This window comes from Vitis vinifera, chromosome 8 (assembly GCF_030704535.1).
Source record: "Vitis vinifera cultivar Pinot Noir 40024 chromosome 8, ASM3070453v1".
Lineage (NCBI taxonomy): Eukaryota > Viridiplantae > Streptophyta > Magnoliopsida > Vitales > Vitaceae > Vitis > Vitis vinifera.
In genome coordinates this window covers 14,467,022-14,492,827 of record NC_081812.1, presented here as the reverse complement: position 1 = coordinate 14,492,827, position 25,806 = coordinate 14,467,022, and the positions used below count along the sequence as shown (strand labels likewise).

Here is a 25,806-nt window from a genome sequence, read left to right as displayed (position 1 = left end):
TTTATTCGATTTAAAGCACTTGTGAAAAAAAATATTTAATTGGAAAATCATTACACTCTACTCCAACAATAGTGGGGAATATCAAGCCCTTAGTACATTCATGGCAACTAATGTTATTTCTCATCTCATCACTCCTCCGCACACACCATAACATAATAGGTATTTTGAATGTTGTCATCGTCTTATGGTTGAAAGGGGTCTATCTCTTCTCTCTCATGCTTTCATGCTTATTTCATATTAGTCATATGCATTTGTCACTGATGTCTATCTCATTAATTGTATGCCAACTCCTACTCATCACTTTTCTTCTCTGTTAGCCCAAGGGTTCTCCTAATCGGGTTTTGATGATAACAAACCATGGTTAAGTGACTAATTGGTTTAAATGTTTAAGTATCTCAGGTATAAACTTGAAAATTCATCAAAAGACCAAATGGATAAAAGATCAAGACGCTTGGAAGACTTGTGATCATAGAAAACTAATGTAAGATGAATGCATAAGTGCACTTAGGATTTTCACGTTTCATGCATATTTGAAAACTCGGTTTATTCCTTAAAACGTCGATTTCATTAAAACCCGAGTTTTTAACTAATGTACATTAGGCAAAATGTCTTATAATTGACTTAATAATTTACCTAAAGACCTTGCCTAAGTGTTAGAAAAGAAAGGAATAAAAAAAAAAGGTTTTCGGGGCCAAAAAGGCTCAATCGGTCGAGGCTATGGCCAACCGGTTAACCGGTTGAGGAACCGGTCGACCGGTTGTGGTCGTCCGGTCGAGGACCGGTCGAGGGAGGTCAAAAATCTTATCTCTCTTCCAATAGCCTTCTCTTCCCGGTCGAGGTGATTTCCTTATCGATCGAGGTCAGGTCGAGGTTCGGTTGAGGTAACGGTAACCTGTCATGCATTAAATGCTCCAACGGCTAGTGAACTGGTTGACCCCTAGCTCGACCGGACGAGGCTACCTTTTGTTGTTTTTGACTCCCGAGCTTAGAAACCTATAAATTGAGAGCTCCACTTCATTTATTAAGAAGAGAACACTTGCATTCAAAGCCTACCTACCTGTTTTTGATCAAAAAGCTCTCATTTCTTTCATAGTGCATTAAAATCACCACTTGCATATCCTTTAGTGCACTCTTGTTTGTCATCCTAGCTTTGTCTTGTATTTGAGTCATCTTTAAGCTAGGTTGAGTGATTATATCTTGTAACAATCTGAGTGTTAAAGCCTTCAAGAGGGTTGAATCTTGAAGAGGTTGTGTAAGAACCCATTGGAGCCGGAATCTAAGTGTAAGAATATTGGAAACTTGGTTGAAGCTTCAAGTTAGTGGAACCCTCACTCGGTTAGGAGGTTAAGGAGAGTGGACGTAGGCAAGGAAGTGCCGAACCACTATAAACCCGAGTTTGAATTCTCTAAACTCTATCTCTTTACTTTGCTTATATTTTGTTTAAATTTGTTGTGATTGAAAAGATTTTAAAAAACCCAATTCACCCCCCATTTTGGGTGTTTTTCTTAACTAAGCATAACCTTTGTTTTCTCATTCTCCATATGTAAAACTCTTTGTATCTCAACCAAATTACTCCAAACTTCACGTCTTTGGTTGTTTGTATTATCTTTGCCTTTGTCCATACTCTCCACACAAACTAACACCTTACTTTACACCATGTGTCTTCCTTGGATATTCTCTTATCCAAAGTGCCTACCTTTGCTTAGATCATTCTACCCCCAAAATGTACTCATCTCGTCATGTCAAATTTGTTGAAAATATATTTCCTTTCAATTCTCTTCAGAGTCATCTCAATTGTTTGTAATCAAACACCTTATTTGATTGACCCCATTTTGTGTTTAGTATCACGATTTTACCCTTTTTGGGTGCTCGACATGTCATCTTCATCATCGACCCTTGCAGTTTCAACATTTGGCTCCATTTGATGTCTATTGAGCCATTTACATCCCCATCTCCATCTCCTTCATCCTCACATCCTTTTTCACCTTGAGTTATTATTATTTGCTCCTAAAACCACATTCACAAACCCATTAAAACTTTACCTTTTTGCTCAAATATCATATTTTGATGATCTTGAACCTACTGTTCCTACCCAAGCCCTTAAAGATCCCACATGGTGTCGAGTTATATAAATCAAAAGAGTATGATGTTCTCGTTTGGAATGATACATGAGAACTTGTTCCCTTGAAACCAAAGCACAATCTTCTTGGGTGTAAGTGGATTTTTCGCATTAAACATTTACTTGATAGTTCTGTGATAGGTATAAAGCCCACTTTGTTGCCAAATGATTTCAACAATGATATGATGTTGATTATCATGATACTTTCAATCTTGTTGTCAAACCCACCACTATACGTCTTGTTCTTAATATCGTGGTCAGTTGTGGTTGGTTTATTTGTCAACTTGATGTTAATAATGTTTTTTTTCAAGGTTACTTGTTTGAAATTGTTTTCATGGTTCAACCACTGGGATTTATTGATTGTGATTATCCTTATTATGTGTGCAAAATTTGCAAACCTATCTATGGTCTCAAGCAAATCCCACGTGTTTGTTATCATGAGCTTTGTCAATTTCTTATGACCTTTGGCTTCATTTACTCCCATGCTAGCACATCACTATTTGTCCTCAATATTAGTGGTATCATGACCTATCTCTTTATTTATGTTGATGACATTATCATAACATGTGACAATGATGGTATCATGTAGAAGTTTATCGTAACTCTTGCCTAACAATTCTCTCTCAAGGATCTCGAGCATCTCTTTTATTTTCTTGGAATTGAAGTCACACACCATCATCATGTGTTATTTTTTTCTCAATACTGATATATTAGTGTGATCTTTTAGTTCACACTTGCATGCCAGATGCTAAACTAGTTACCATACCATTTGCTACATCTCCAACTCTTGAACTCTACATTGGTATTGCCCTCTCTAATCTAACAAAATATCAGACTGTTATTGGTAGTCTTCAGTATTTGTCTCTCACTCGGTTTGATATCATTTTTTTGGTGAGTAAACTCTCAAAATTTATGCAACGCCCTACCAATGATCATTGGATTGTTGTTAAACACCTTTTTGGTATCTTTGTGGCACATTTGATCATGGTCTAGTTCTTTATGACAACTTTCTATCTCTTTTCATACATTTTTTGATGTTGATACTAAAGATGATTTCACTTCTACAAAGTGCTTATATCGTCTACCTTGGCTGCAACACTATCTCGTGAAGTTCTAAGAAGCAAAAAACTATTGCATGCTCTTCTATTAAAGCATAATATTGTTCTATTATGTGTATATTTGCAAAATTGCGTTGAGTATGTTCATTTCTTATTGAACTTGCAGTTTATGTTCCATAAATACTTGTGATCTACTGTGATAATGTTGGTGTTACTCATCTTTACTCTAGTCCGGTCTTTCATCCCTACATGAAACATGTTGCATTGGATTATCACTTTATTTGTAAACAAGGTCAAAGTGGTGCTCTCCGTATGACTCATGTCTCTTCCAAAGATCAGTTAGTTGATGTACTCACTAAGCTTTTTCTATATGTACGATTTCTCACTCAAGCCAAGATTGGACTCTTCTCCCAAACCTCCATCTTGCGGCCTCATCTTCTCGAAAAGAACAAGATTACATCCGATTTAGACTCGAACATCCTCTATCATACTTTAAACTCAATGAGCCTCTGCCTGCCCACTTACCCTTTCTTCGCGTCATGATCAGCCTCAAAAAGAAAGAAATACAACTACCCGTTAGTTGTCTCGCCCTCTTACCCTTTCTTCGCATTATGATCAACCTCAAAATGACCACTTTATTTCTATAAAACATAGTCAAGAATTTATAAAAGGTTGAATGGTTCTCAATTTTAATGAAATTCTCGTTTAGACTAACAGGATCACAAAAAGAGAAATCCTCCAAAATCGATTGCACGCTAAGCCCGACGATTTCTTCCACTTGTGAGCTCTTCATTATGTCTTTCAGCTTATGTTCAACACATTTATCAACTCGCATGAAAACATATATAATCAAAACTATGTCTAAATATTTCAACCTTAGACCACCCATTTTATTTCACTCTTTCCTTCATTATAGTTGATTTTAATGGTACCGCCTGAGAAAAGGATAGGATCTCCTCCCCTAACAGAAGTTCAAAAACTAAATAATTTAAGTATTTATCCTTAATTTAATTATTAATATTTATTAATTTATAATTAGAGTATAATATAAAATTTGCATTAGAGTAGAAGATAGAATTTGAATTATAATAGAACTTAAATATATTTATATATAAATATTTTTTTATCATTGAGTCCATAATTTTCAAAATTTTCTTTACTTCTTTTAAATTGTAATGTTGTCTTTGAAAATGAATACCACCCTACATATTTAATAATTTTAAATATATTAGTTAATCACGAGCCGCAAACTTGTGTAGCTATTATTAAATTAAATTTGGTCAGAGTCACACACATGCCCACTTCTCTCGAATGGTCGAAAAAATAGGTTGACAGTTGGCAGGTTGTAACGGATGATGGATGATGTAGAATGCCCCCATCCCTCGCTAAATTGGGCGGTGGAGGTGCTACCACTTACCAACTATATTTTGATGGTTATGTCTCTCTCATTTATTTATAACCTTTGGAGGTAGTGGCCCTAGTGGGCTTTGGTGGAGGCTAGTCTTATGGCCCAATTTTGTTGGTCGGCTCTTTTTACTGAAAGGACAGCTTAGGTTGACTTTTTAACTGAAGAAATGCAATAAAAATTTTTTAAATGTAAATAAGTAAATTGTGAGCAGTTGACAAACCGTAGAATTGAAATTGCAGGTAACACCATCCAACGGGGCGTAAGAAGCGAGGATCACGCTGTGGACGCGGTTTGTCGGTCTGGAGGAAACGACGCCGTATTGGCATATTCTCTCTCTCTCTCTCACTGTCCATTTCTTCCCTTCAGATCGGTCCTCTCTCTTCAGGAGACCGCAGTTGTAGGATTCCTTTAGTTTTTCTTCAATGGGGAACGATCCTGAGGAATCAAGCCCTCTTCTCACCAAGCAAGTGAATGCTGATGATAAAAAACCTAATCCTGCCGAAACTTTTGCTCAGACTTTGCCTCCGACCAAGCCATCGCCGCCGGTGTGCGCTTCCAGCTTCGGATGGACCGCCGATGGATTGCCTTTGGGCCACGGGAGCGTGGTAGGTGAGCCGATGGAGCGGACTCAGTGGGACTCTAGCCTCTTCGCTTGCCTAGGTCGTAACGATGAGTTCTGCAGCAGCGATCTTGAAGTTTGTGAGTAAATTCCTTTTTTCTCTTATGATTTTTATATTCTCCATTTTCCGATCTTTGGATAAGATTGAATTGTTCCATTCCGTTTTTCCTTGTTTTGTAACATTTGTGTTTGGCCCCCAATTGGATCTGGTTTTTAATTTTATTGTTACGTTTTCTGCTGAATCGTGGTCGAAATTACACGTTTTTTGGGTGAGTTATCACTGGATTTTATTTGCTGATCCCTGCACAAGGGATGACTTGTTCTTATGTTGATTTCTCTGATCCGATCAAACACGAAATCACAGTACTATTTCTTAATTTTTTCTGATCCATCGCTGCCAAGCTGAAAGTTCTTTGAGGATTTTCTTGCCTGAGATCTCTCTTGTGATCTCTTTTTTCTTCCTTTGTAAATTATTGCCCATCTATCCATGATTTGTTACCAATCAATCTTTAGAATTTCCACGTATTCCAAAAAAAAATTAGGGGAAATTTCATGGTTATTTTAGCTGACAGATCCATTCGTTGTATTTTGATTATAATTTTGTAAAATGAAATGTTAGCTAATCTAGTTGTGCACGTGTTGGTGTGGCTGTGCCACTTTATACCCTTCACGCCTGGCTCTATGCTACATTGGGGGAGTAATGTGTCCAACAATTTTGTTATATTATCATCACTTAGCTCCTGTTTGGTTCACGGAAACTAGAGAATGGGAAAATTAAACCTTAAGGGATGTAAATTCCTAGAATTGGTATCACAAGAATCTATTATTACTACTCAAACCAGGAATTCAATTGCATAATATCATTTTTATGTTTGGTTTATATAGGAGTTGAAGTTTGATCAGTTTTTAAAATTTGGAAAAGATAATTTTGGTCAAAATTTAAAATTTTTGGATTAATTCTGCAATGTTTAGTTTATGTTTTTTGATAAACTATAGGCTGATATATGTGAATCAAATACAAGAATGGTGGGAATAGGAATCACATTCTTGTTCCTGTTCGTGGATTCCTAGAACCGAACATGGATGGGCTCACGGTTGGGATCCCTGCCCTCACTCATTGTCAATCTGTTGATTGTTGAATATATGGGTTTTATTTGGGCTTTTGTGGAGGATTATCTGTATGCTGAAGTTCCAACCATTGTGCAACCCCCATATGGAGGATGATTGGTTTTCAATTGTAACAATTATGCTTCTCATTAATCTTTAGTAATGTTAATTATGATGCATGGATAGGTCTTCTTGGAAGCATGGCTCCCTGTGTGTTGTATGGAGGCAATGCTGAGAGGCTTGGATCTGGGGCCGGATCTTTTGCTAATCACTGCTTGCCTTACACTGGTTTATACCTGATTGGAAATTCCTTTTTTGGTTATAACTGCCTGGCACCTTGGTTTTCATATCCTAGCAGGACAGCCATCCGTCGGAAATTTAATCTAGAGGCAAGTTCTTCTCTTCACTTCCATGCTTTGACCATTTATCTATTTTTTTTTTTTTTTATAATGTTGAGGTCTTTATGCATTTATAAGATTACCTATACGTTCTGGTTGATTTAACCTTTATATATATATATATATATATATATATATATATGCCTGCATTCATGGGTTATATATTGGCATGATTATGATCATTTATTTGAAAATTATTTATTTATTCTATGGTTCTTTTATGTTTTATGCTTTATTTGCAAGTTGTCCTTTTTTGTCAAAACATTAAGTACTTCACCAGTCTATCCAAGGTTTTGTTTTTAATTTTATTTTTTGTTTTGTTGTGTTTGGGGATGGGTTAGATGCTTAGATGGGTGTGGTTTGTTTTTAATAGTTGAAATTGTGAAGGGTCTTTATCTTGATCCTGAAATATTTTAATGTGTCTACTAAGGTTAAACTTATCTTGATGCCAATTTAGTTTATTACAAAGCTTTGGAAAAATAGGTTGTGATTTTGTGAGGTTGGGGAAAGTGGATCTCAATATATGGTAGAAATCCTAGAGGGGGAATGAATAGGTTTTAATTAAACCCTCCAGTTAGTATAATGCAAATTTCTTAAAAACTTGCCTATTTTAAAACACTCCAAATTTCTTAAAGCTTCACTGTTTTAAACCACTTCTAAAGATCATCGCATACACTCAGAAATCACATGCAAGATGACATCAGCCAACACTTTCGCAATTCATTTCAACAATGATCAAGAATATTAGCAATTCAGAAGAATCGGAACTTAGATCACAAGTAGCAATTATATGTATCAACACTCACCGACAGTATGGTATAGTTCAATTCTTCAATTCAATGAACAATAGAATCAACTACCAGTAAAATTGCATGCAACATGAAATTCTATGCTCCCCCAACACAATTAGCTTTGACTGCAAGGTAAATAAGCTAGATTAATTCATGATTTTTTTCAATTCGGCTCAAGCATTTATATGAATAAAAGAGCATTGAAATCAAAGAGAGTTGAAAGGGAAAAGAAAACTGGAAGATGCATGTGATTTAACGTGGAGAATTTCTGAATAGAGGAAAACCACAGGTCTAAGGTTATCAATGGGCTTGAGTATGAAGATGAAAAGAGTTAATGTTTTACCTAGTCCGAGCCTCTCAGTCCACTCTTAGACCCCTTGCTTAGCACACTTTGATCTCAATTCTTCAGCTCCACCTCATCTTATTTGTGTAATTCACTTCGAGTCAACACCGAACACAAACACAAGCTGCTCCTTTAAGTCTCATTAAGGAGAAGTTGGATTTTACTCCAAAAACTAAGCAAAAATAGAAGTATAGATGGTGATTTTTCAAAAACAGGTAAGCATACAAAACTGAGCACTGGTTTCTTACTCAAGGTGAAAATCAATTTCCTTGGAAAAAATCCATTTTCTTTCCCAAACAAAGATTTCCCATTTTGGAGCTCATTTCTCACCCAACTATGAAGGCTTACTTGATCTTTGCCAAAAATTGAAAGAGAATATATATATATACATAGGTTAGTTACATTATCAAAAAACTCAAGAATAGCTCAGAGGTATGTGAATTTTTGGGCATTGATTGACTGATCATTGATCAACCAATTGAGTGATGACCAAATTTCATGTTGCTACATGGAACTTGGAACTACGATCAGTTGGTCCATTTGATCAGCTTTATCAATCAACCTATCAATTCGTTTCCCTTGGTTCCTACAGGTTGTCAATCATCTAACTAGTGGAATGATAGTCCACCTTTGGGAAACAACAGAATTTTATATCTAGCCAAGTTTTGAGCTGTCTGATATACAATGAGTATCCAAACCACACCATAGACATTTTAGCTGGGCTTTTCAAAAACAATGGTAACAACCCTTTTATACACCAACAATGACTCTTACCTAAGGAAAAGCTATTCTCCTCAAACCAATGTACGTGATTTTGGCTCTCTTGTGGGCGAGAAGTCCGGGAGTGGATTCAAGATAACTGAGCTAGATATAATCAAGCTTGTGATCAGAATCGCTAACTAATGTAATTACAGTAACAGTTTTCAACAATTTTTTGGTATTGAAAAGTCATATATCACTGTATTTTGATCACTAATATAAACTGAGGTTATTGAATGTTTGTTTTACATAGAATCATCAGAGGATCAAGCTTAAATTACATACCTTGAAGGAGGCAGCCTTTTGGTTTATTTGCTTGTGTGTATTCTCGTTTCTTTATTATTTATTTTTATTTTTATTTTTTTCTCTTTCAGTTCAAATTCTACTTTCAGAATATTTAGAAAATTACAAGTTATAATGTAGGTGCATTTACATGAGTACATTCATTTTTATTTATTTATTTTAAATTTACTACTTTGGGATAAGGGCATATTACGGTGCCCATGAGTAGGAGGGCCTCATCTATGATCCAACATGCATTACAGCATGGGCGCTTATCTCCATCTTTGTTCCCCTTTCAGCTTATCAGAATGCTTTTCTTCTTTTCTCATATTCCTATAGCTAGGTGCTTAAAACTGGTGCTAAATTTCTTTTGGTATGTTGAAATATATCTAACGTCTAAAGAATTAACAAATGGATTAACATTCACCTCTCCAATAATGTCAATAAAATATTTATAATGTCATAACCAAGATCCCCACATTTTATTTGCCCTGATGTTATTAGTTATATTGATATGATGTTAATATCAGATCAGTGATTGTTGTAACATTATTTTGTCCATTGATTTTCCTTGGCAATGTGGTGCATTATAAATTTCCAGCGTCTTCCAGTCATTTAACTGGAGTTGCTCAAGGAAATAATGGACAAATATGTCGAAAAGGGAGCTTATGCTTGTGTCACCTTTGTTTTAATGATGTTAACAGGGCAGCTGTGAGGCATTTGCTAGATCATGTGGGTGCTGTGGAAGCTTTGTGGAGGACGAGTTGCAGCGCGAACATTGTGAGACAGCTTGTGACTTTGCAACTCATGTGTTCTGCCATGCCTGTGCCCTGTGCCAGGAAGGTCGTGAGCTGAGGCGAAGGTTGCCTCATCCTGGTTTCAATGCCCAACCAGTCTTGGTAATGATCCCTCCGGGAGAGCAGACCATGGGCCGCAGTGTGCCCTAAGCATCTCAGCATGGAAATAGTAGCCTGTGTATATCTTATCAGTATGATGTTCGAGACTCTTAAAACTCTATTTGCAGTATCTGAGTTGTATTTGAGAACTTTGCTTGGTTTGCTTGACCACGATATAAATAAGCTACTTTGAAATTGAGACATACTCGTATGATACTTATGGATCTTGCTTTTTGTTCTTGGAAAAGAGTGTGTGCAATGGGTTAAAGTCTTGAAAGGAAAAAGCTTATTTATTAATGAACGTGGAAAGGGGCCAGGAAGTGTGTCATATTCCCATCTTAATTAAATCCAGGTTATTCAACAAAGCATGCTTTTTTAGCTAAAGTCAATTACGACTAATGCTTGATCATCAACCAATGGAGCGGGTGAGGGGGCACAGTTTATATGGGAAGGACTTACTTTTGCGACACTGCAACTGAACATTGCAGGTCCAGAGTCTATTCGGGTTATTTGAAATTTTTTGTTTCATTTCTTTGTCTCAGGATCTGGATTGAACAATCCAGAAGCATGGGTACAAACAGTAATTGCCTGGTGAAAGAAAAAGAAAGGACTTGTCATTTTGTTTTGATTGGAACAAAGAAAATTTCAGAAACTGATTTTCACGGTCTGGTTTTCTGCAAAGTAGCTCGATAGATCAGGATGTCCTGCATACTAACAGAGGCAAGCAGGTGCGCTTCAGATTGCATTTGTTGACATCGATACACTTCCAGGAGCCACATGGATCCTGGTCATGCATTAATGCCTGCACACCTAGATACCCCACATATATTGGAGCCGATTTGGATTGGCAAGAGCGCATGTGGATATCCTCCTTCCATTGAATGCATGGCCACAAGCTTAAACATGGTAATTATTCAGTTTGACCAGGCAAATAAAATCAGTTGTAATTGCCGTTTAGTCGTGCACCAGTATGGTTACTTCCTCTTTTAATTGAAGAAAATTCTCAATTTAACTAAACAGATGGCTTTCATTGTTACTCTTTTCCCTACTCATGGTAATTAAGAAAATGGATAAGAGATTAAGATGAATTGGAGAGAGAGAATTGCACTTCCTTACTGATGGAAACAAAGAAAAGAGACTCGATTATAAGATGAAGGGGGGAAGAGAATTACCCTTCCCTACTGATGCTAACAAAGAAAAATGTATATGATAAACAGTATAAGATGAGCTGCAGAGAAAGTGAGTTTTACGACACTAAATTTTCTACTCAGTATGAATAAAAAGAAAAAGAGCAACTATGGTAATGCGACCATCTCGTGACAAATGGTACTGGCCACTGGGAAAAGAGAATTATGGGTCTATGACCACATCTGCTGATAATGATATTCTACGCACAAGGAGGACTGATCCATATCAAGTTTAAATTTTAAAATGCCTACTCCCCTGGTGCTGAGACACCTTGCTTCAGTCTCTCCCTCTTCATCTTCTTCTTGGAGACCGGTTTCTTTTTCATCCGAGGAAGGGTCTTCTGTGCATACATGTAAAGAAGAAAATTCCCAACAAGGAATACTAATAGCACCCCAACAACAAGAAGCAGCACTATCAATCCAGGGTTAAAACCTTTGGCTTCTGCGTCTTTGACCATATTTTCCTGCGTATCCAACAAAGAAGATGCAAATATAAACCATGTGTCACGACAACTTATCAGATGGTAAACAACAATAGGAAAAATCACACAACTTGATGTTTTAGTTCAAAACAGTAACCTAAATGAACCAATCAACCAAAACAAACCACTTAAACAATAAAAATGAAAAACCCTGACAATGCCATAACCAATCAATTTTAGAATACTTTTGGGTTAAATTGAGTAGTTTCATTGTCACAACATACTAGAATTTCAAAATAGATTACTTCACCATAGGGTGGGCATGGACACGAATGTGGGTGGCAATACACATTTCAAGAAAACCAGTAGGTAAATATCACAATTCATTCATTCAAATGCTATATAGGCCAATGTGAGTGCGTGTGAGAGAGAGTGAGAGGGAGAAAGACCCCAAGCAAAAGAAATTCAGAAAAATATATTAAGAAGGATGAATAGCACTTAAGTAATTGTGACCTGTCAAGACTCAAGAGGGACTCCATAATAGAATCCTATCTTCAGATAATGAAATCATCAAATGCTTATAACATTATTTAATCAGAAAAACAGAGACTGAAAATGTAATAAAGTCCATATGCCCAGGCCAAGTTAAGAGATAAATAAGTTATTCATTTCTAGGTTTGATTGGTATCACATTGAATCCATGTCATGAGAAACTAAATAATGAAACTCAATAATCCTGTTTGGACTTATTTACCTGGCAACTGAAATGCAGATTACCACAGCAAAGGCGTAGGATTCTATTTTAAAGATTATTTACCTTCTTAGTATCTCTCCTTTTATCTTCTTGTTTCTTCTTGTCAAAAGCTCATCATAGATGCAATCATGCAAGAACCCAAGCATGGTAAAATCCAACTTTAAAAAAAAATAAAAAAGAATTCCAAAAGATGTATTTTAGCTTATCTTGACTAAGATTACTTTTTGAGTTTACCGGAAAAGTAATCATTTTTTAAAAATAAAATTCACATCTAGATTACTTTTCAAAATATTTACCAAACTAATCTCCTAGCCACATCAACTTTTATTTTATTATTTTTTCATGGCAAAGCCATAGCCACCAATTGTGGTTTTAGCTTTAAAGTTAAAACCACAGTTGATGACCGTGGTTTTAATCTTAAAGCTAAAACCAAAGTCAACATCTATGGTTTTGTCATAAAAAAATAATAATAATAATGTGTAGATGCTGACATGGTATGGATGCACTACTCTAGGGAATATTTTGAAAACAAATTTAGTTTGATATATTTTTTTCTTCAAAAAAGCTTACTTTGATGGCAAACTCTTACATTTCCGTTCCTTTCTTTCACTTATGTACCCTCTTTTCATAATAATTTAGTGATGAGCTCATTAACCGAACAAGATAAGCTAAAAACTGCTAAAACCGAAAATAATTAAAGATGTAAAAGGGTTTTTTAGATAAAATGACAATTTTAATTCAGTAAATGAAACTGAATTTATTTATTTTTATTTTTATTTTTGTTTTTTCCGGAGAAAGGATAAAAATGCCAAATTAAGGTCAGTTTCGTTCAAATCTCACGCGCTTGACCATAACGGCAAAAAACCAATAATGTAAAAATCGACAATAATATTTTTATTCCTTCTGATTTGCTTCCCGCAACACACCAAATGAACCGATGATTCTGAACATGGCATAATGTGTAGAAGAAGCAAATCCGAGTATCTATTTGCAAACAAATTATTTCCATTCATAAAAATTTATCAGAACACCAGGCTAAAGGAGATAAGAACAGTCAAACAATTGGATCACAACATAGAATTTCCAAAGAATACAAATCAATGAAAGAAAATCTCAACACACGATTAACTATATTGCACGACGAAATCGATCAATTCAAGCTCGAAAAACACTACAAAATTGACAATTAGATTAAGAAAATGATAGGAACCAAGTAAAAGAAAACAAGGGAAGCAACAGATCGTGACGAGAGCATATCAGGACAAAACTAAGAACCCTAGATCATCGAATTATAGAACCTAAAACCCAAATTGATCGCGACAGATTCCCGAAAAATCAACAGAGAAAACAGAGAGATGGAGTTGTGTTACCGGGAATCATACCATGCGATCAAACGACGGAGGAACCTTTTCCGCGAACTCGAACTCGTCGTCCATGGCTTCCACCCGGATCAACTGTACGAATTGGTGGGAAAACGACAGCAGATGATTCAGAGGTTGGTGGTATTGGTGAGGATAATAAAGTAACAACAGGGGAGAAATTAGTTGCACATTGACGTATTTGGGTGCCAAGGTTTGCAATATTATCAAAATTGCCATCTATATATAGGTTCACGTTTATTATTTAACATTCAACGTTGGGTTAAAGATGAAAATTTAAAATATTTATTGAATTTTAAATAAATCAAAATATTTTTTTTATGAAGAAGATATGGTCAAACTTTATATGACTGTTTGATTTTTCAAAAATATTATGGAAAGAAAAAACATGTCGAGAAGATGATTTTCTTTTATTCAGTCAAATTATAAAAAAAAAATTAAAGAAAATAAAATATAATTAAAATTAATTAAAATTTTATATATTTTAAAATTATTTAATATTTATGTAAAAAATTTAAAATAAATGAAATGGGTTTCAAATAACATATAAAAATAATTTCAATTATCATGGTTTTCAATAAAAACTATTATTTAATAATTAAAATTAAAAATTAGATTTTGATATACTTAAAATTTGTTTTGTAAATATTTTTACTCAATTTAAATGACAAAAAAATAAACAATAAAATATAAAATAGGAATATTTACTTAAATGTTTACAATATAAATCTCGTTAAAAGAATAAATTGAAACAAAAGAAAGTTGAACTAAAGATTACATAAGGAAATTAGAATAAAAGGAAAACTCAACCAAAGATTATAAGGGGAAATTAAAATAAAATAAAAAAACTTAATTAGGGAATAAAAAAAGTTGAGAATAAGCGTGTGCCCAAAGAATAAGGGCTCGGAGCAAGGGTCAATGTAAGTATTACCATAGAAGGAAACTCAAACAAAGGAAAGCTTAATCGGAGAAAATAAGCATATGCATAGAGAATATGTTGTGCATAAAAGGTCTATGCATGCAAAGGCATGAGCAAGGATTATGTACATGTAGACTGTAGAGTATCATGCATAGAGGAGAAACATGAAATTTTGGGGTGAAAATGAAAAGTAATATCCAATGATATATTTTGAATTTTTACTTAAGCACCCAATTAAACTTTTATATGTTTTTTTGTTGTCTTACAAATCACATACTAGGTACCATAACCATGAGATGCAAATTTAGAATTAAAGAAGCTAAACAAGGTTTCAAGACTTGGGGTACAATAGATCTGTCCTAAACTCGTCTCGTTGGCATTCCTAAATAAGAATATAAAGCTATAATCAACAAAAGAGTAGGAAAAAAGTGTGCAAATAGAGATTTTATCATGGTTCAACAAATCCTGCTCGCATCCATACTCCCTAGCTTCCTTCAAGCCTTTAAAATTTTTCACTATTTCTTTAAAAGTCTTCTAATCAAGACTTAGATGCATACACTTGATGCTTAGAGTACCACGAGATATCTATAAGAATTAGACTTATTCTCAATACACTCATGAATATTGAAATAAATACAAAGTCATAATGTGTTAACTCAAAGTTCATATTTTGAACACTTGGATTGTTGTGTGTGAATGGTGATTTTTTATTTCTCATGAGTACTTATAAGTGTGAGACCACCTACTAATTTTTCAATACAAATTTGTAGTTTACATATTTTTTTGCTTAAGGATACAAAAAAACCAGGATTGATTAGGTACACTAAGAATGAAATGCAATTTTAAGCTTAATGCAATCAAAATATTTTCGTAAGGCTCAAGAGATGATTGAATAATAGTTTCGAACTCTTTTCTCATTTACAAATGTAAATGAAGTATAAAGCCTTTATATAAAAGTTAAAATACCAAACTAGCCATAAGAAATAAGTTTCTTAGAATCGAGCATCCACTTGATCAATTGCTTACTAATTGTTAAAGCATTTAATGAGTTGTATAGAGATATTGAAGATTAAAGGATAAATATGGACGGCTAATTGATTGTTTACATCACCTAGTGGTCATCCAAGCGTATGTTCACATGACTTTTAGTAGCCAAAACTCCGTTCTCAAGGTAAGTAGTCATCTATGTAGATGGACACTCCACTTCCAATGGTTAAAAGCCTAAAAACAAACTTCTTTATTTCAACTTCGATTCACACGTTATTTGAAGTTTTGGATTTCAGGCTTCCTGAACTTCAAATTGATATATGAGTTGCTCTAAAATAACTTTGATCGATTATTTGAAATTGACCTCAAAATGAAAGTCTACCAAGTTTTGAAATATAACTCAATGTCAAATTGTAAGTTATTGACTTCAAATCTCTTTTCTCTTATTTGTTGGACACAATACATTGCTTTTCATAATTTTCTTTTCAAATTTCTTGTACTATGGCACTACTCTTTGTGCATTTATTGGATTTTTTTCTCCTCTTAAACTTTTTCTTGAATTCTTCTTTTTTTAATGTTTCCAAAGAGATCTTCTTATTTATTATACTTAAATATTAACCATTTAGATCCAAACTTTACTTTATTATCATTAAAACATAAAATTAATCAAACCTTGATCTAACAAATTGTACTTCACTTATTTTTTAAATTGTAAAGGGCTTGAAGCTCCTTCAAGTTTGTCCCCTTTAAAATCATTATCACCTTCAACTACCCCATTTATATAATTGTCCCATAACCTAATTGCTCTTGTTTTGTTTCTTAATTATGACCTTAATTTTCGATACTATTTGAAATCCTACCAAGAGCAAATACGTACAAAAAATAAATGAATCTTTTTTAATGAACCCGTCTTTTGAAAAGAGAGTTTATTATTATTAAAATAATATATTATTTTAACTTTCAATTCATTTTTTCAAACAACGAGTTTGGCTAATATTTAATAGTTTTCACCGCAAAGTTAACAATAATTTGCAAATGATCATATTTTAATAATATAAATTTATCGACAAAAATCCCTTTTAGAGTAGAGAATCTAATCACCTTGATTGTCCCTTACTACAACACAAACTATCCAAAAGACAAGAGTGTGATTTAAGCATGAATTTTCCCAGGACATTCAGTACAAAATGTGGCTCCAATAGGCGATGAGATTGGAATTTGTTAGTGTTGATTTATAGTTTCTGTCAAACAAACGTTGATAGTGTTTGACACCAGAGTGTTGAACTGAATGAGAAAGAGGCAATTAAAGGGCAGTGTGGGATGTGGGGAGCAGCCTTGGTGCTGAAGTCTTATAATTTATTCGTCTATCATTAGTCATTACGCACTTTTTCAAGAGGAAATTGCGTTTATCATGATGCTTAGCCACCAGCCGCATGCAATTCAAAGATTTTTATGAGTGTCACTTTTGTTTTAATGCTGGTAGAATGTCGAACTTAGAAGATAAGAAATTCAATCATCTTGACCCACCCATGTTTATGTTTTGAGAATTATATATTTTCACTTTTGTTAGTCAACTTGGTCATGCATGATAAGTTTGGTAAATTCATTTTATTTTATTTTATTTTTTGACTTTACATGTTTCTTAGGATTTACATTATCCTCGATATTTTTATAGATTCTTTCAGAGGTAAATTAAATGAAAAATATTTGATTAAAATGAGTAAAATAATATCCTATCCATATTTAAAAAAAAAAATAACTTTCATATATTGAAAATCATACATATAATCTTATTTTGATATTTTATTTTATTTTATTTTTTATTTAAAAAGTGTTTGATGAGTGATATGAATTAAAAAATTATTGAAGGGTATTGTTTCTTTTGATAAAAGGTTACATTTCATGTTTTTAAGGAAGGAAGATCATTCTTCCTATGTAAGTATAAGTATTTTATGGGAGAGGTAGTGTTTTACTCGTAAATTTGTATACTTGCTCTTTTATTATTAGTGGATTAATTCTACCATTTGTTAATGTTGTGAGTTTTTACATTCACAAAGCCTTTGAAGGATTTTATCACGTTTCCGTTATATGATTGATTGCTTTTTATCTTATTAATTGAATATGTCCTAATGAAATAAAAATTAAAAACTTAATTTTTGATCTAAAATTAAAAAAAAAAACTATCTATCAACTTTTTCTAAGTAATTTCATAATACAAGATATAAAACCTTACAATTTATAATGCTTTTAACAATATTTTTATATGAAATATTTTTAGTAGGAAAACGGTTTTAATATTTCTATCACTTGAATTATAAAAAATTTCAAATACTATAAATATTAAAAGCGTTTCATAGAATTATTACTAAATGACGTAAAGTGTTTCTTCAAAAAAATATTATAAGTAATTTTTCAACACAATAAATGATTTTTTAGAATTTTAATAATATTTTTTAAAATTTGTCAAACACCATATATTTTTTAAAAAACACTTTTTAAGTTAAACACGCTTTCTATAATTATTACAAAATGGGTTCTCAATTTCATAAGCAATTTAAGAAGGTAGGAATTAGGATAGGAGAGTACCCTAACAAAAAGAATGCATTTTGGATAAAAATTTTCAAGCACTTTATACCCACGTGATTGAAAGCAACATTTCAACAAACATAACCTTGGTGATTTATCATTTAAGTATGATACAAATTACGTGGACTCTGAATGAGTCCCTCCACTACAATCCCATCACACATACCACACGTTAAACTCAATATTCCTTTCCTCAATGTCTAAATCTCGTACATACGTCGGCAACCATTATCCCAACGTGCGGGGCCCAATCACATTTCCCTTTATACAATCACACTTAGCTCTCGCCACTCACAAATTCTCCATCCGTACAAAACAAATTTCAAGCCCACCCCCAATATCAAACCCATACTATAAAGTAAGGCAGGAAATTTGGACGTTATTAGCTTTCTATTCATAACATACAAGTATACAACACATAGGGTAGGTGTAAATGTGTAATGCATACTTCACCATGGCCCATTTTACAAGAAATAGAATAATACTACGGTGGTGTTTGTTTTTTTAATTTTTTGTTAAAAATAATTTATTTTCAGAATTTAAGTTGTTTGTTTTTCTATTTTTATTGGTTTTTTTTTTTACTTTTTAATACTTAATAGAAATAAAATACTACAAAAACAAACAACATGATATTTAATAGTATTAAGTATTAAGATTCTATTTAGAATTAAGTAAAAAAGTAAATACCACTTGTTTTTTGAACTTTTTGTTGAAGTAATTTATTTTTAAAATTTAGGTTGTTTGTTTTTCTATTTTTTTCAAACTTATTAAAAAAATTTTACTGAATAGAAAAAACTAAAATATTTAGGTGATATTTGTTTTTTTTAGTTTTTTATTTAAAGTAATTTGTTTTTAAATTTTGGGTTATTTGTTTTTCTATTTTTTCATGACTTATTATAAATTTTTTATTAAATAAAAAAAACCAAAATATGTAACTTTTTCTAAATAAAAAAATAATATATTAATTTTTATTTTTACTTTTTAATACTTAATAAAAATAAAATACTATAAAAACAAATAACATAATATTTAACTTAATAGTATTAAAGTTCTATTTAGAATTAAGTAAAAAAACAAACACCATCTAACTTATTCACTAATTTCAATATAAATTACTTAAAAAAGGATAGTAATTAAAAAATAATTAATAACGGAAAATGCAACTTGCACTTGAATTTTAGCCAGAAAATTCATCAACGTTGGCGTATGTGGTGGGTGGGTGCCGAGTGGCTCTGATAAATTGGAGGTGGTACGTCTCGGAGTAGAGAATTTGTCGGCTTGCCCTGCGTTTAAGGGTTCTGGACAATGAGACATTAACTTTTGCTTTGTAAATTTCTGATTCTCATACTATTTCTATTTCAATTGGTAAAGGGAAGTTGATGCGTACATGGAATCTTAGTATCAGCCAATTGTTTGTAATAAAAAATGTAAAATATAAAAATATTAAATATTAAATAAAAATGATAAAATAATTTTTAGCATTATCTTTTAAAGTTGTGACTTGGCACAAAATGTTACCGTTCCTTTGAAACCCACGTGGATATGATAAGTTTGTAGGTTGGTAGGTTGTTAAATGGGGAAAGGGTAAATGAGAGGAGGGCATCATCCATAGGAATCAACATAACATGCAATTGAAGGACATTTCAAGGGTACAATCACTCACTTCATGAATCCATAATTCAATGTCCCGTAATCCAAGCCACCCATGCATTGGGAATTAAAAAATCTAAAAAAGGTCAATAATAAATGCGCACTCCTTTTTTCACTATACTTTACCAGACCTCTACTCAAGCTCTGGTGTCTGCTTTTTGACTATGAGATTACTTGTGAAAGCAACCACCCACCCTCACTCTCGTATCTCGTTCTCTCCGGTATCCACACACCACAAACCAAATGTCTCCTTACAAGTTACAACTACTTTATAAGCGAAGAAACAGCAAAATTTATGATAATCAAGGCTAAAACCCTTCCCCAAAAGGAAAAATAAAATAAAATAACTTCTCACGGCTCTCTGAACATTCCTCTGCATAGAGATTGCCTGTTATTGTGTGTTACATTACATACATAAATAAACGAATTTTTATGTAAAAGGAAAATGAATAAATATATGAAAATTCACTCACTCACACCGGTTCCGCACCTCCGTTGAAGCTGTGATCAGATGAGGAGGTGGAGATAGTGATCATGCCATTGAAGTCGGACACACTGTCCTGCAAGCTCAGCAAGAGATGGGATGTGCTGAAACTCATGGAAGGCTTTGCTCTTGGGACAATGGGGACTTCAGCCTCGCCCACCAGCATCTGGACCACGCCCCTCATTGTGGGTCTAGCGTTTGGGTCTGGGTGTGAGCAAGACAGTCCAACCATCAGCACCCTCCTCATTTCTCCCTCCTCGAACTCTCCTCCAAGCCTTGCGTCTGCTGCGGTCAACAGCCTTCCTTCTCTGTGTAAACTCCACACCCATTCCACCAAATTGCTGCTCACTAAATTTTTTCCAACCCCACTTGTGTCTTTCTCAATGGGCCGCCTTCCACTGGCCACCTCTAGAACCACGGCTCCGTAGCTGAACACGTCGGTCTTATCAGTTGCTCTTCCAGTGAGGAGATACTCAGGGGCCAGGTACCCCATTGTTCCGGCTGCGACTGTTGCGTCCGGCGACTTATCGTGCTCAATTTGCCTTGCCAAGCCGAAATCTCCTAACCGGGCATTGAAGCCTTCGTCCAACATTATGTTGCTGGTCTTGATATCTCTGTGGATGACCTGGTTTTCACATTCTTCGTGCAAGTAGGCCAGAGCAGAGGCAACGCCCATTAGGATCTTTCTTCTATGGGACCATGGCAAAGGTGTTCTGGCTTCAAACAGGGCTTTATCAAGACTCCCATTCAGCATCAAATCATAGACCAACAGAATTTCACCTTTCTCGTGGCACCAACCTTGAAGCCTGACGAGATTCCTATGCCTGAGACTTCCAATTATGGATAACTCAGACAAAAATTCGTTCTTTCCCTGGGTGCTATGGCTACATCTCTTCACCGCGATAATGTCGCCTGTGTCCGGTATTATACCCTTATAGACCGTCCCAAACGCGCCGTGCCCGATAATTCTAGTCGAATTGAAGCATTTTGTTGCAGACTTGAGCTCCTTGTAGGTGAATTCTTTAGGCATTTTGATGACATCTGACGCCAGAGACTCGGATTTCTTCACATGTTTGAATTTTTTAGAGAATACCCAGATAAGAACACCAGCAAACAGAACAAGAAAAGCTCCCGCTGTTACCACTCCTGCAACAGCGCCTGGTCCTTGCTTACATAGCTGGTTATGGCATGAAGACGGCTTAGCCGTATGAGAGACTGAATCAGAAGCAGAAGGAGCCATAGATGGTGGTGGCGGTGGGATCACTGAATTAGCCGTTGGATTCATCAAACTAGCCGTTGGAGGTGGTGGAGATGATGACCCAGTGGCCGAGACCACATCAAAAGATGAACTGAAGCTCCACCACTCGATATTGTGAATCTCTGTGCTGCCCTGAGTCGACCCGGAGAACCCAACAAACATGAAATCGTTCACGTACTGATCCAGATCAAGATCGAAAGACAAAAGGGGTTCTTTGGGTTTGAGATTGGAGTAAGACACTGATATGTTGAACAACTGAGTTGACCCGTCGTATTCGACCCACACGTTCACGAGATCGCCGCTTTTAAGATCGATTCCGATGGCTCCCAAATCGCCAACCTGCGAAGATACCATGCTGTTCAGATCTAGTCCCACATGATTTCCATTAATGTCTTTAAACTCCACGTCCATGAGAGTGTCGAATTCTACTGCAACGAAGCCCGAGGAGAGACCCTTCATATCGATGAGTCCAAGGAATCCGCCGGCCTCACCGACGGCTTCGTCGTCCGGGGAAATGAGAAACGTGAGTCCACCGCCGATTGAAGATGGGTTGAGATTTATGACAGAGAAGGAGAAGAAAGTCGAGAAACTCGCAGTAACATGACTGTCCGGCTGACGGAATCTCACCGGCTTACTATACAGAACCCTCCCGGCGCCGGAGTTGGGAACGGCAAGGTCTCGTGTGAGCCTCACGCTCCCATTACTCAAATGAGCGTCCCCGAGAAGCCTCAAACTGCTCAGAGTCAACGTCCCGAAGTCGAATTCAGTCGAGCCGGCGGTGAGAACATCACCGGAGAAACAGAGAAGCAGAGGCAAACAGAGAAAAATAATGCTGTAAAATTCGCCTGAAAGAATCAACATTGCTAGTTTTGCCAACCACCCATTACATACACAATCAAGGATTAAAATTTGTTTCGCCGGAGGACTGAGAAGTGAGATTGAATCTCGGGTTTAGGGATAGAGAGATGGAGAGAGAGTCTCGTATAGTGGAATTTTTTCGTCTTAAAAAGCACAAGAAGGCCGAGCAAACAAACAACGAATACTAGGAGTGAGCATCCAAGAATAGTGATGAAGACAGGTGGTTGTGTTGATCGACACGTGTTCATCCCAACGGCTAAATTTTCGGTGATAAAGAAACCTTTTTCTTCCTCTTCGGTTTCCACTTTAGATTGCAACTTCATCTGCTACACCGTTTCATCAATATCCGCCGGCTCACGCTATCATTTCCACTTTTAATTAGGATTTAAAACTAAAATTAAAAGAACGAAAAACACCTCCCTCTAATAATTTAAAATTCGATCGAATGAATAAAAATCTCTCACACTTCATATTTCATACCAATTTAATTATTTTCATTTTTTCTTTCTTACAAATAATGCCTGAATTTTCAAGTAAATGCTGATGCTGTGTCACGTGATGCTCTTCATATATCAGCAAGGGCGCGTGGAACACGGACCACGAGGGACGAAATGCGGGATTAAAATAGCAGACGAACAGTTTAATAAAACATGATGAGTGCACGTGACCTAGTCAGCCAAAGCTCGTGCAGTAGTGACAAAGGCGGCTCTATAGTCTATTGTATAGTACGCTGAGTGCGCCATACCTCTAACCACCACCACCGCCACGCTCCCTCGCTTGGCGCTTTTCTGCCACGTAAGCCATCGGAATTCTTGGATTTTTAGAGTTCTCCAACCTTCGAGAGCATCAGGCTTGGGCCCTTGTGCATCATCATTGCTGCTGCGCCGGCACGTGTCACCATTCGGCAACTCCGATGATTGCCACGTGGTGGGCCCACAGGGTCCTACAGTTAGGTGGCCATGGTGGCTACACGCAATCATTTTTGTTTGAGTTGTTTGGATGAGAGGGTACTAGTGCGTTGATAGGCAGGTTGAGTGCATTTCAATGTAACTGAGAACAATCCTTCATGCCACATGTAATTAATTTCATTCATATCTTTTATGATAAATTTCTATTTAAGAAGCTGTTTTCGTTAGGTATATGTACTCGTCCGACGTTAATTCAAGTGTATGCAAAGTCAAGAGAATGCGTGACCTAAAGGATAATTACCAACAAAGTTTCTATCAAAGTGTGCCAATGAAAAGTGGTCAGGTATCTATACAAGAATAAGGCAAGAGACCCTTTGTTGTTGTTGTTTTTTTTTTTTTTTTTTTCTACCTTTAATTTTTGGACGTGTTTGGGCTATGTTAAGCTTTTCCCTAACAAAATTGTTCCGTTAATTTTGGGGGCAGGAAAGGAATATAGAAAGGTGAACAAATGTGGGGTGCTTCAGCCCATAACTTTCCTGGCTTTGGATGAGATTCCTTGCTATGGAATTGACTGCATAGGCATCTAAGTATTGAGCTATTTTCTATGTGCGCCTGCAGTCTTCTACTTTTTAGAATTGCCAAACTTCTGCAACAGACACATGCACTGCCATTCCCTATCTTGTAAACCAACTCATGACTTGTTTGTTTCGTATATTTTAGTAGTGTCTAGACGTACCCTTCTACCTAATTTTGGATGAAAAGATTACGCCCTTCACAATATTTACACACAAGTTATGTTGAGTTGGGCTACCACTAGCACATGTCCATTGGCTTTTAAGGTTGAAATATCTTCCTATAATTGATCAGACATCTTGATAAGGAGTGAGTTATGAGCCATTCAATTATATGTCACCTATTAAAACAAGCATCGTCCGAGAAAAGTGAGGAAGCATGGGTAAAGAGGAGGAGGCACATGTGGAAAGTAGCTTCTACCATACTCTGTTAGGGCCTATCTAGGCCCATTAAGCCCAGATTGGGCCGAAGATGCATGATGGTCTTTGATTTGATCATTCAATCTCTGTTCTATATATAAGGATATCACTTTATTGAAGCATACGAGAAGTTGGCATTTGGTTTTACTTATGGGAGAATTGTAACTACTATACATTCACATAGCGGCAGTCCTTCCTAATCTCTCCGTCGTCTCCGGTAAGAGGGTTATTCTCAGATAACAAGAGCAGAGCCCTAGAGAACTGGTCATGGAAGTAGCCATTGTCATCAGCCATCTTCTCCACAAAGGGAGATGTAGTTGGGTCTGAAACGAGTTGTTGATCAACTAATAGTAGTCCCTTGTGGCTCAAAATGTTCTTGTAATACATATTATCAAGCACCATTGGCGTTTCTAGATCGTTCCTTGCATACTGCACTGCCTTTGGGTCAGGTTCCGGCGAAGGGCACCGGCGTTCAAGGTATTCAGCATACTCAGGATCCAAGGTTGGGTCCACTGTGGGGTAGAGCCTATTTACGACATTCACACAGTGTACTCGACCAACTGAGTGAGCTCCTGGATCATGGGGACATAATCGAAAGATTCATATACAGCACTCCTTCGAAATCTAAAATGTATAGTGGATATACAGTGGACTGGGATAATCACATACCTAAAAGCGCAACAGTCCCTTCGGCATCGATGCCAATGGATTGAAAGCGGGAGAGGACTAATGACATGGAATCATTGTGATTAGGGATGGAGTCTTCTACCACTGTTGCATAGCTTTCCTTGCTGTCTCGTCGCCCGGTCTTCATTTCAATGTATGGTCCTCCTAACTGTAGAACATAGGCACATGATTCAGTTCAAGGCTGTTTTGGTTTTTGATTGTGCGATTGTTTTCAACAAATACATACCAACTCAAAGCCATCTCTTGCAGAAAGGACCACAATATCAGCACAGGAAACCGTCTGTGGGCACTCACTCTCGACAGCCTTTTTTATTGTGTCGATGTACTTGAAATTTCTCATCCCAAAGCTCCTGGAAGAAAGCTTCTCCGACTCTACGCCCCTCGCTGTCTCCAGCAAGAGCGAGGCATCGCATGACTACATCATAAAAATCACGTATTAATTAATAATTAATTAGCCAATAGGAGATTCTATTAATTACGTACTTGAAGCAGAGTAGTACCTTAACCATGCAATCGTGGAAAAGATTTCTAATCCATGAAACAGCTGTGTTTCCATGCTTATGGTAGAGGTTGACGACTTGCTGTTTGATGATCTCTTCGGCTCTGGGGCAGCTCTCTGAGTAATAATTTAGCTGGAGAACACTTGTGCCTATTTCAAAAAATAATATAGACCACTCATATTACCTTTGGTAATTACCAGAGCTATCTTATGTAATGTGGTAGGCATGAGTTGCAAGGCGAAATTCAATTACATATTTAGTAAAGGTATATAATGAGATACCAGAGTAGAAGTGTAAGAGTAACGCCAGAAACAGAAAGGTGATGCCGGGGTCACTAAGTTGACGCCTGTTGCGGGCCATTTCTCTTGGCTCTCTCACTAAATGAGGCTAAGTCTTATATAGGAATGCCTTCCAAGTGCAAGCCTCTCCACTACGCCCCACTTTCTTTGACCTTT

General features: G+C 35.8%; 4 protein-coding genes across 5 annotated transcripts; 1 reads left to right on the top strand and 3 right to left on the bottom strand.

Annotated features, from left to right (window-relative positions):
• Positions 1–4,597: 4,597 nt before the first annotated feature.
• Positions 4,598–9,983, top strand: LOC100246592 (cell number regulator 8). 2 transcript variants are annotated; one of them, XM_059739072.1, is made up of 4 exons: positions 4,598–4,730; positions 4,825–5,284; positions 6,498–6,700; positions 9,589–9,983. In XM_059739072.1, exons 2-4 carry the CDS (start codon positions 5,008–5,010, stop codon positions 9,829–9,831), a joined length of 723 nt encoding a protein of 240 aa, XP_059595055.1. In that variant the 5' UTR covers positions 4,598–4,730; positions 4,825–5,007; the 3' UTR covers positions 9,832–9,983. The 2 variants fall into 2 exon arrangements, with proteins under 2 accessions (XP_059595055.1, XP_002279879.1); XM_002279843.4 differs by having other exon boundaries at positions 4,729–5,284.
• A 913-nt stretch (positions 9,984–10,896) lies between these two features.
• Positions 10,897–13,715, bottom strand: LOC100241470 (DNA-binding protein S1FA). The gene is made up of 2 exons (XM_002279897.4): positions 13,526–13,715; positions 10,897–11,431 (listed from the first exon to the last, which is right to left on the bottom strand). Exons 1-2 carry the CDS (start codon positions 13,577–13,579, stop codon positions 11,216–11,218), a joined length of 270 nt encoding a protein of 89 aa, XP_002279933.1. The 5' UTR covers positions 13,580–13,715; the 3' UTR covers positions 10,897–11,215.
• Positions 13,716–20,022: 6,307 nt separating this feature from the next.
• LOC100267116 (L-type lectin-domain containing receptor kinase VIII.1) lies at positions 20,023–22,482 on the bottom strand. Its single transcript, XM_002275208.5, has one exon. It carries the CDS (start codon positions 22,265–22,267, stop codon positions 20,138–20,140), a length of 2,130 nt encoding a protein of 709 aa, XP_002275244.1. The 5' UTR covers positions 22,268–22,482; the 3' UTR covers positions 20,023–20,137.
• Positions 22,483–24,253: 1,771 nt separating this feature from the next.
• Positions 24,254–25,712, bottom strand: LOC100256842 (peroxidase 21). The gene is made up of 5 exons (XM_002275252.3): positions 25,633–25,712; positions 25,352–25,500; positions 25,078–25,266; positions 24,834–24,999; positions 24,254–24,736 (listed from the first exon to the last, which is right to left on the bottom strand). The coding sequence occupies exons 1-5, from the start codon at positions 25,709–25,711 to the stop codon at positions 24,333–24,335; spliced, it is 987 nt and encodes a 328-aa protein (XP_002275288.1). The 5' UTR covers position 25,712; the 3' UTR covers positions 24,254–24,332.
• Positions 25,713–25,806: the final 94 nt, after the last annotated feature.